The sequence below is a fragment of the Eulemur rufifrons genome, chromosome 9, assembly GCF_041146395.1.
Source record: "Eulemur rufifrons isolate Redbay chromosome 9, OSU_ERuf_1, whole genome shotgun sequence".
NCBI lineage: Eukaryota > Metazoa > Chordata > Mammalia > Primates > Lemuridae > Eulemur > Eulemur rufifrons.
This window is the reverse complement of record NC_090991.1, coordinates 51,406,801-51,417,493: the sequence shown is the minus strand read 5'-3', so window position 1 is coordinate 51,417,493 and position 10,693 is coordinate 51,406,801. Positions and strand designations below refer to the sequence as shown.

Sequence of the window (10,693 nt, the reverse complement as noted above, 5' to 3'; positions counted from 1 at the left end):
CCTTTGAATTCCTGGGCTCAAGCGATCCTCCCACCTCAGCCTCCCAAGTAGCTGGGACTACAGGTGTGCACCACCATGCCCAGCTAAGTTTTTTTATTTTTTGTAGAGATGGGGCCTTGCTATGTTGCCCAGGCTCTCCTTGGCCTCCCAAAGCAGTGGGATCACAGGATGAGTCACCATGCCCAGACTGCTTTCTCTTTAGTTCCTAACTCATTAATTGCCTTCTTAAAATTTCCAACCTGGTCTCAGGGGATCTACAGGGATTATTTTTTCCCTGCCCTTAAGCTTGGGGAAACAGAGCCAAGCATGCAGACCTGGCAGGAGTGGAGGGTAAAGGCTCGGGGTGGTGGCAGCAGTATGTGCTGAGGTTGGGCAAGGGCCAGGGTCCTGGAACACAGATAAGGACAGGAACACTAGGGGACATGTGTGGCCTCTGGCACCTCTGGCCTGGCTCTCTCCAAGCTTTTCCTTACCTGTGCACTGTTATGGGTTGAATTGCATCCCTGCAAAAAGATATATTCAAATCCTCACCCCTAGGACCTGTGGATGTTACCTTATTTGGAAATGGGGTCTTTTCCTACTTGGAAATAGGATCTTTGCAGAGTAGTCAAGTTGAGGGCATGCTGGAGTGGGGTGGGCCCTAATCCAATGACTAGTGTCCTTATAAGAAGAGGAAATTGGACAAAGACACAGAGAGAAGGCGGCAAGTGACAACAGAGACAGGTACTAGAGTGCATTTCGCGTCTGCAAGTCAAGGAACACCAGCGCTGCCCGGTACCAACAGAAGCCAGGACGGAGGCCTGGGACGGATTCTCCCCCACAGCCTCAGAAGGAACCAACCCAACAACACCTTGATTCCAGACTTCTGGCTTCCTGAATGGTGAGAGAATAAATTTCTGTTATCTCAAGCCACCCAAATGGCGGTACTTTGTTGTGGCAGCCTCAGGAAACGAATACAGACACCAATATCCCCTGGGAGGGGGGACCCCAGACCCTTCCTGCGGCAGATCCTGGTGTGAACAGACCCTGGCCCATCATGGAGCGGCCCTTCCTCCCCACCGCCCACCTCTGCGACTGTCCATCTGCCCGGGGCCTCGCCTGTCTCCAAGAGGTGAAGCGTGGAAGGACCCAGGCGCCGTATCTCCGTGTTTTCTTCATCTGCCAGCTCCAGGCCCCGTGCCAAATCCTGAGGTGGTCCCACCCTCCTCCCTGCTCCCACACCTCTGCCCGGGCCAGGCCCACAGGGTGGGTCAGCAAATTGGTACTGATTGCTGAGTGCCGGGTGCTGGGTCAGGTGACCCCTGAGGGTAAGAAATGCCCAAGACAGGGTCCCCGCCCCCCAGGGGCTCCCTGGAGTTGGGAGAGGTGGAGCCTTCGGTGCTGGGCAGTTACCAAGTGGAAGTGTGAGATGAGGCCGAGTGCCCTCAGCCTTCCCAAGATCGCCTCCGAGGTTGGCTAACACTTCCTGGCAGTGTGGGATGCTTCGAGGCAGACACACTGGCCCTAGCCCTGTCTGGCTAGGTGATGTGGGCGAGTGACACGGCTTCACTGATCCTCCTTAGCTCCCTCAAAACTGCGTGAGAGATTCCGAGAGACAGTGTGTGGTGCGCGGCTCCCTTCACCTGGGAGGCATTTATGAGATAGGAGTTTTCTTCCTTTCTTCATGGAAGATTTCAGAGGACTCTGCACAGAATCTTTCTAAAGTAGACATTCCTAACCTGAGGTCTTGGGGAAAAAAGTCTTTCTTTGGGAGGCTGAGGGGGCGGATTGCTTGAGGCCAGGAGTTTGAGACCAGCCTGGGCAATAGCCAGACCCCATCTCTACAAAAAATAAAAAAATCAGCCAGGTGTCTTGGCACGTGCCTGTAGTCCCAGCTATTCCAGAGGCTGAGGCAGGAGGATCGCTTGAGCCCAGGAGTTGGAGGCTACACTCCAGCCCAGGTAACAGAGAGAAATCCTGTCTTAAAAAAATAAAAAATTCTATCTTTATTTTCATTTTCACTGTCCTCTCACTGAAATGTAGCATTTCTTTCTATTCCAAATGGAGAGGATGCACACACCACAGTGGTATTAGCAGTACCTGTGACTTAGTCACTAATAGAAATTACAGGTATCTTCATGACACATTACAGTGGTTACAGAAAATTTGAAATCTCATTTATGCTTATCACTATTTCAAAAATACAGTCATCATTAGACCTCCATCAGCCCTTGTTATTAATTAATGAACTGTTTTAGAGACAGCGTCTTACTGTGTTGCCCAGGTTCGTCTTAAACTCCCGGCCTCAAGCCATCCTCCCGCCTCAGCCTCCGGAAGTGCTAGGCTCACAGGTGTGAGCCATTTTGCCCAGCCTATTCTGAGCTTTTAAAAGCGTTGCTTTGAGAAGGGTCTGCAGCTGCACCAGGCTGCACCAGGCCTTCTTCAAGGGCAAGAAAGATTAAGCCCCTTCCTCTAGATGGATTGATCCTCTTCCCACAACCTCCCCCCCCACAAATTCCCTCCACTTTGGACTCCTATCAACAGGAGGTCTGCTAGTCTGGGGTTGGGAAGAATCGCTTCAATTATTCTATTTTTTTAAATATAAGCTTTTAATTTCAGAAGTTTTAAATTTACATACAAGTTACCACAATGGTACAGAGTCCCCATATACCCGACACCTAATTTCCCCTTTTGTTAACATCTTACATTCACACGCTATGTGTATCACAATTAAAGAACCAACGCTGATACATTCTTATTAACTATATTCCATAATATCTTGACATTTCCCTAGTTTCTCCCTAGTGTCCTTTTCTGCTTCAAGATCCCATGGAGGGTCCCTCATTCCATTTAGTCATCGTGTCTCCTTAGACTCCTCTTGGCGGGGACAGTTTCTCACACTTTCCTCGTTGCTGATGACCTTGACAGCTTTGAGGGGTACTTGGTCAGGTGTTTTGTAGACCATCCCTCAACTGGGATTGGTTTTTCTCACCATCAGACTGGGGTTACTGTTTTGGGGGAGGAAGATCATGTCATGCCACAGCACGTCAAGAGCAGGTGCCATCGCTTGACTCATTACTCTCAACATTGACCTTGATCACCTGGCTGAGGTCGTTTGGGGTTTCTTCACTGTAAACCTTTTTCTCCCTTTGGAAGAGTCACTGTGCACCGCTCACAGGTAAGGAGTGGGAAGTTAAGTATCTACGAAAATTATTTGGAATTCTTCTGAACGAGAAATGTCTCTGTTCTCCCTACTTGTGTCATTTATCCAATTATTTATTTAAGTCAGCATGGACTCGTGGATGTTTATTTTACACTTTGGGTTATAATCCAATCCTACTTTATTTGGTTGCCATTCTATTTTTTAAAAAATGTAACCTTATTGAGGTAGAATTTACATACAATAAAATGCACCGTTTTAAGTGCATAATTGGATGAGCCTTAAAAATGCCTCCACTTGGGGAACCCCCAGTCCCAGCCACAGCGCAGGTGCCCGTGAGTGTCCAGAGGCCGGAACTAAATTCCTCAGACAGGGGCCTTGGAGGATGACGTCAACTTCCCATTTCGGGTCTAGAAAAGTCCAATTTCCCCTCCAGGGGTAAACAGAGTCGCTAAGGGGCAAAAACATACATACATCAGCAGTTATTTTTCTCTGCCGTCAGCAGCCCAGGAACTGTGCTCACGGTCCCAGGGAGGGGTCTGGAGCATAAAGGTGCTGGTGTTACCCAGCTGGACGCGCCCAGCCCCTCCGGAGTCCGGGCCTGGCCAAGGGGAGGGTGCAGCCTTCCCAGCCCCCTCCCGATGTGCCCCTCGAGTCCCTGCCCGCGCCCCCTCGTTTCACACCCTTTCAGCAGCGCCCTCCCCTGGGGCCGCTCAGAGGGCCCCAGAGGCCGCCCCGCGCAGTCTGGGCTGGGGCCGGGCGGCGCTGGGGGGCGGGCCGAGCTGGGGGCGGGAGGGGGCCGGACCCTTGGCCCTGTCCTTGGGGGCGGCGCTGCGGCTCGAACGGTCCGGGTCCCTCCCAGGCGGGAGTAGAGCCGCGGCGCCCTGGGCGGCCCCTGAGCCATGGACAGCAGCGGGCCCTTCAGCTGCCCCATCTGCCTGGAGCCGCTCCGGGAGCCGGTGACACTGCCCTGCGGCCACAACTTCTGTCTCGCCTGCCTGGGTGCGCTCTGGCCGCATCGCGGCGCGGGTGGTGCCGGCGGGCCCGGGGGCGCGGCCCGCTGCCCGCTGTGCCAGGAGCCCTTTCCCGACGGCCTGCAGCTCCGCAAGAACCACACGCTGTCCGAGCTGCTGCAGCTCCGCCAGGGCTCGGGCCCCGGGCCTGGGCCCGGGCCCGCCCCGACCCCGGCCCTGGAGCCCTCGGCGCCCAGCGCGCCGCCCAGCACCCCGGAGCCGTCGGCTCCCTGCGCGCCCGAGCCGTGGCCGGAGGGCGAAGAGCCGGTGCGCTGCGACGCGTGCCCCGAGGGCGCGGCCCTGCCCGCCGCCCTCTCCTGCCTCTCCTGCCTCGCCTCCTTCTGCCCCGCGCACCTGGGCCCTCACGAGCGCAGCCCCGCGCTGCGCGGGCACCGCCTGGTGCCACCGCTGCGCCGGCTGGAGGAGAGCCTGTGTCCTCGCCACCTGCGGCCGCTCGAGCGCTTCTGCCGCGCCGAGCGCGTGTGCCTGTGCGAGGCCTGCGCCGCCCAGGAGCACCGCGGCCACGAGCTGGTGCCGCTGGAGCAGGAGCGCGCGCTCCAGGAGGTGGGACGCGGGCATGGCTGCTGCAGGGGCGGGTGACTACTGCGCGAGCGGGCCGAGGGCCTTGGATCCCGCACCCTCCCCGGGTTGGGTCTTAATTTCCTCCTCTAACCTGAGGGATTATGCGGTCCCTTCCTGCCCTGACAATGTCATCCCCTCGCAGTGGTGGAGATGGGAGGGGGAAAGGAGAAAGCAGTGAGATCGGGAAAAGGACGCGAAGGGCGAGCAGGGGGACCCACAGCTGGGCCAGGGTCCCTAAGGCGGGCGGAAGCCGGGTCAGGCCCGTGGAGTCTCGGGCCGCCGGTTCCGGAAGCGCGGCTGATGCGCCCGCGGGGCTCATGCCGGTCCCAGCGCTGAGGCGGCGGCTTAGAATGGGTGTGGCTGGCGACAGAAGTGCGACGCGGGGCGGGCCGGGCACACAGATCCTCTCTGTCCAGCTGTTCCGGGGGCCCGTGGTGGGAGCATGTGCGCAGCGTCCCTCTACCTCCCGCCTCCAGTTTCCTTTGGCCCCCAGCCCGGTCTTGGCGCCTCTGGCCTTGGGATTTTCCGTCTCTCCTGCCTGGAGCAGTGACTCATAAAGACCTAGGGGATTTGCCCGGAATCCCCTTTTTTCAGCCTTGTATAGGGGACGCAGGCTCTTTGGGGACTGTGATCTCCAGGACAGTTAAATGCCTTCTTGTGCAGTCACACTCCTCCTTCCTTCCCTACTGGAAGTTCTCAAACTCACTGAGCAGCATTGAGCCCCCAGAGGGCCCTGTAGTAGCCCTGCTGGTCAGAGAGGGCGGCACACACCCCGTCAGCCTGTGCTCCCACCAGGCACTTGGGAACGGCTCCAGCCTGGGCTGGAGGCACCTCTGGCATATTGCGGGACATCATGGCCCCTCCCAGGCCTAGCCATGCACAGATAGCATTCCCTGGTTGCCCTTCTCTCTCCTGGGGAGGCGTGGGACCCGGTGCAGGGCTGCGGCCTCTGCCAGACTCCATACTCATGGAGGGTGTCATCCACAGGCCGAGCAGCCCAAAGTCCTGAGCGCTGTGGAGGACCGCATGGACGAGCTGGGTGCCGGCATCGCACAGTCCCGGCGCACGGTGGCCCTCATCAAGGTCAGATTCTACCCATCACCCCCGCTCCCGCCCCCCAGTCCCCATCCCTGTCCTCTTCTGCATGGGCTCCTGGCAGTGTGAGCTTTCAGCATGGTACAACCTACTCCAAGCAAGCCTGTGCCCCGGGCACTGCCCGTCCCCACTAGCACGAGTGTCACAGACCCAGGGCAGGCTCAGGGTGGCCTCTCTGTGCCCCCAAGAGGGAAGGGTGGGAAGGTGGGGTCAGAGAAGGATGGGGCCACGTCCAGGACTGTCTTTTGTCCTCATTGCCGCCCCCACTGTCCTGTGCAGAGCGCAGCTGTGGCAGAACGTGAGAGGGTGAGCCGGCTGTTTGCGGAGGCCACGGCCGCCCTGCAGGGCTTCCAGACTGAGGTGCTGGGCTTCATCGAGGAGGGGGTGGCTGCCATGTTAGGCCGATCCCAGGGTGACCTGCGGCGACAGGAGGAACAGCGCAGCCGCCTGAGCCGGGCCCGCCACAACCTCAGTCAGGTCCCCGAGGCCGACTCGGTCAGCTTCCTGCAGGTGAGGGCTGCTCTGGGGGGGCACGGAGGGAACAGGGGTTGGGGGAGGGGGTGGGAGGAGGGGCAGTGGGTGCCTGGCCTGCCAGGCCACGCCAGCCTCCTGGCAGAGCTGTCCGCCCCCCACCAGGATGAGCTGTGGCCAGCAGAGCTTGAACAGGCATTTGTCTGGCACAGGAGCTGCTGGCACTAAGGCTGGCCCTGGAGGAGGGGTGCGGCCCTGGGCCCGGCCCCCCGAGGGAGCTCAGCTTCACCAAGTCATCCCAAGCAGTCCGGGCAGTGAGAGACGTGCTGGCCGAGGCCTGCGCCAGCCAGTGGGAGCAGCTGCGGGGGCTGGACAGCGATGAGGACGGGCTGCAGAAGCTGGGCTCGGAAGGTGGGGCCCCCCAGATGACTCACCCTCTCCCCGTCTCCCACAAGGGCCCCCAGGCCTGGTGCCCCTCCAGGAGTGAAGGAGGAAAACTGTGCCTGGCACAGGGAGGGGCCCCAATCCTGCCAGCAACTAGAGCCGCCACCCTGTGGTGACCAGTCAGCCCTTTGGCCACAGTCTAGAGAGCAGAGGGCCTTCTCCCCATGCACCCTCTGGCTTCAGCGGGGCTGAGGCCCAGAGAGCAGTGGGCAAGGGGCAAAACTCAGGCACCAGGCAGGGTGTGAGCACGGGGTGCCCTATTTGAGCGTGTGCCTGTCGCCAGGTGGCTCGGGACTCTGGGAGGAGGGGGAGGAGGAATTGCAGCCACAGGTTCAGAGGGGCCATCTGGGGGCCGCTCCTCACTGTCTCCTCTGCTGCAGCCGATGCCGAGTCCCAGGACCCCGACAGCACCAACCACCTGGAGAGTGAAGCTCCCCGGGACTATTTCCTCAAGTGTAAGTGGACACCTGGGCCCTGTTCTGCTGGGGTGGTCCCAGGAGCAGGCCCCAGCAGGGCCCTGGCACAAGAGTGTTTGGAGTCACCTCCCTAGTTTGGGGGAGAACTAGGTCATTTCTGGGTTGGTCTCCAGCGGCACTGAGTTATGCTGGTTGGGAAGGAGGGAGAGGCCCAGTTTTGGGGAGGTGGCACTGAAGGGAGGAGCCGTCCCAGCTGAGCCTGGTCCTGAGCCCCACCCTCTCTCCTGTCCCTGGGATCAGTCGCCTACATCGTGGACCTGGACAGTGACACGGCAGACAAGTTCCTGCAGCTGTTTGGAACCAAAGGTGTCAAGAGGGTGCTGTGTCCCATCAACTACCCCGAGTCGCCCACCCGCTTCACCCACTGTGAGCAGGTGCTGGGCGAGGGCGCCCTGGACCGGGGCACCTACTACTGGGAGGTGGAGATCATCGAGGGCTGGGTCAGCGTGGGTGTCATGGCCGAAGGCTTCTCCCCGCAAGAGCCCTATGACCGAGGCCGGCTGGGCCGCAACGCCCACTCCTGCTGCCTGCAGTGGAACGGCCGCAGCTTCTCCATCTGGTTCCATGGACTGGAGGCGCCCCTGCCCCAGCCCTTCTCACCCACAGTGGGCATCTGCCTGGAATACGCCGATCGCGCCCTGGCCTTCTACGCCGTGCGGGACGGCAAGATGAGCCTCCTGCGGAGGCTGAAGGCCTCCCGGCCCCGCCGGAGTGGCGCCCTGGCCTCCCCCACCGACCCCTTCCAGAGCCGCCTGGACAGCCACTTTGCAGGGCTCTTCGCACACAGGCTCAAGCCTGCCTTCTTCCTGGAGAGTGTGGATGCCCATCTGCAGATCGGGCCCCTCAAGAAGTCCTGCATATCCGTGCTGAAGAGGAGGTGATGCTGGGCGAGGACCCTCCTGCCACAGTGTCAGCTCCAGGAAGCTGGCTCCTCTGGGCCTTCGTTCTCCCCAGGGAAGGCACCAGCCTTGGAGTCCCACACTCCTCACCTTCTCGTTTCTAGAGGGTTCCACCTCCGATACACTTGGCCTTCCGCCTCTCAGAAAGGAGGCCGCTGCAGCCCTGTCCCCTGGCAGGCCTGGACAGATCCAAGCTACTCCAACCCCTTCTGTTCCAGGTTTCTAGAACAGTGCCTGGTGTGTAGTAGGTGCACAATAAACATTGTTGACTGCCGGCTCCTTTCCATCCTTCTCCACCCACTGAGATTCCCAGGACCTCTCATATTTCCAGAGCCCCTGGTCCCAGGACTCCTGTTGGGAGGGAGAGCCCTGGCTGGGGAGGAGGGGGCTGAAACGGTGCCTGCACCTTGGGGCACCCCCCACTCCCTGGTTTCAGGCAGGGGCAGCCAGAGGGGGCAACCTCTGCCGTGTCCTGGCTGCTCAAGTACTTGGGCTGGCCTGGCTCCTACCCGCTATTTTTATCCTCAGTGCCACAGCCTAGCTCTGGACCTGCCTTTTGTTTGTGCCCAGAACTAAATACAAACATCACACCCCCAGGAGCAGGGCAGGACTCCTGGGTGGGGCAAGAGAGCTTGAGACTTGGAGCCTCTTTCACACACATCCCTTCTCAGCCCCAGGAGGGCCTTGGCTGAGACCCCCCAGGATGTGGCTGGAGCTGAGAACATCTACAATAAAGGAACCTAAGTCCTGCTCCAGGCCCTGCGTCCCAGGAGAGCCTCTGCCTTTCTTCTGGGGGAGCCCAGAGCCCTCTGCTGTCTCAGAACCCTAGCCAGGCCCGGGATGCCCTGAGGCTACAGGGCCAGTGTGTTTCCAGGCCAGCTCCCTCCTCCGGGCTTCTCAGTGGCCCAGGTGCACCCCCAGAGGGGCTGTGCCCCGAGGGCAGGGGCACAGCCAGAGAAAGGCCTCTCAGACAGCTGCCAGACCTTGAGGGTGGCGGCAGTGGGTGAGTTATGCAGCCAGACAGCAAGGCCATACAAGTCCAGCCCCAGCCCCTGGCAGCTAAAAATAGCCCCTCCCTCGGAGCCTGCTTTAGGCCCAACAGCCAGGATGTTGTTTTTCCGGGCAGGGCCTCCTTGCTCCCAATGTTTTCAACACCGTTCCCTTGGTAGCCACAGGTCCCCAGCTCACCCTGTGAGGGGGTTGGTGGGGGAGGCTGCTCCAGGCAGTCGGGCAGGCCCTTCCCACCTGCTGTGAGCCTCCCCACTGCACAGGGCCCCTCCTACCCCCTACCCCCCACCCCCTCCACGTGCTGGCTCATCTCCTCCCCCAGCTTGGCACTCTCCGCCCCATAGGCTGTCCTTGCCAGGGAACTCTCTGGACCCCAACCCTAAGGGAGCCTTGGCATGTCCTGGAACGTGAGCTGGACAGACCTCAGTGGAATTTGGGCCTGACTGGTCACGTCTGTGGCCACAGTCATAGCCACTCAGCAAGTGTGCCACCTGCAGTGATTTCCAGCTTCCAAAGACTTGCATGGGGCTTTGTGACACAAGCATCTTAATCCCAAATCCCAGCATTGCAGCTTTACAGCTCGGAGCTGGGAGGGCCTGCTCACAGCTGCACAGCTAGCAAGGGGCTGGCTCCTGGGACCCCAAGTTTTGTTTCAGAGTCCTGAGTCTGGGATGTTATCCACAGCCCTGTACTTCCTCTGTGACTCTAGGATAATGCTAAAGCTGGGAGGGATGGAGCGCGCACACGCGTGTATGTGTGTGTGTGTGTGTGTGTGTATGCATGCGCGTCTGCCTGGGCGCTTGCCTGTGTATGTGCGTGTGGCTCCGGCCCGGTGACTTTGCCAACAGCACCCTGAGAAGATCCGGGAGGAAGAACACCGAGGCACAGTGGGCTTCAGGAAACCGGGGGTGGGTCCCCCCTCAGCACCCCACCAACACTTTAATCAGAGTTTTTATCTGTTTTATTCCAAATACTGTTAGAAAGAAAAAAATTAGAAAACCACCAATCTAGTCTCAACCTTCTCCTCCCACTACTGTATCCAGATGGAGAAACCGAGGCACAGAGACATTGAGAAGCCGCCCAAGGTTACCCACTTTCTCCATACTGCGTGGCTTAGGTGTGTCCCGCACTTGGAAATGTCTAAACATGCAGACACGCACACGCACAGCCCTGCTTCCCAGCACTGTTTAGTGTAAGAGCTGCCACAGGCTGGGTCCCCGTTCCCACGGTCACCAGAGCCCTTGGCAGAGCTGCCGGAGGGTCTGTGGTCTCAGAAGCTCCTGCCGAACCCCGGACAATGGCGGAGGGGTGAGGGATTCTCTGAGGCTATGGTGCTTTAGCCAAATCTGGCTCCTCGGGCAGGCGGGGAGCCAACCTCCACTTGAGCTTTGTTTCTGTGGGAAAGGGAGCGCCAGAGAGTCAGCCCACCGCCTGAGAAAGGGACTGGAGCGTGGCTCCCCTCAGCAGCTGCGCACTGCCGGGTCCTGCACCCCTCGCCTCCTCACACTCCAGGAGGAAAGGGGTCCCAGTCCTCTTCCCTCCCTCCTCCCCCTCTTCTGCCCCCTC

General features: G+C 59.5%; 1 protein-coding gene across 1 annotated transcript; it reads left to right on the top strand.

Annotated features, from left to right (window-relative positions):
• The first annotated feature begins 4,015 nt into the window (after nucleotides 1-4,015).
• Nucleotides 4,016-8,393, top strand: TRIM47 (tripartite motif containing 47). Its single transcript, XM_069481718.1, has 6 exons — nucleotides 4,016-4,716; nucleotides 5,722-5,817; nucleotides 6,109-6,339; nucleotides 6,513-6,711; nucleotides 7,125-7,199; nucleotides 7,461-8,393. The coding sequence occupies exons 1-6, from the start codon at nucleotides 4,042-4,044 to the stop codon at nucleotides 8,099-8,101; spliced, it is 1,917 nt and encodes a 638-aa protein (XP_069337819.1). The 5' UTR covers nucleotides 4,016-4,041; the 3' UTR covers nucleotides 8,102-8,393.
• Nucleotides 8,394-10,693: the final 2,300 nt, after the last annotated feature.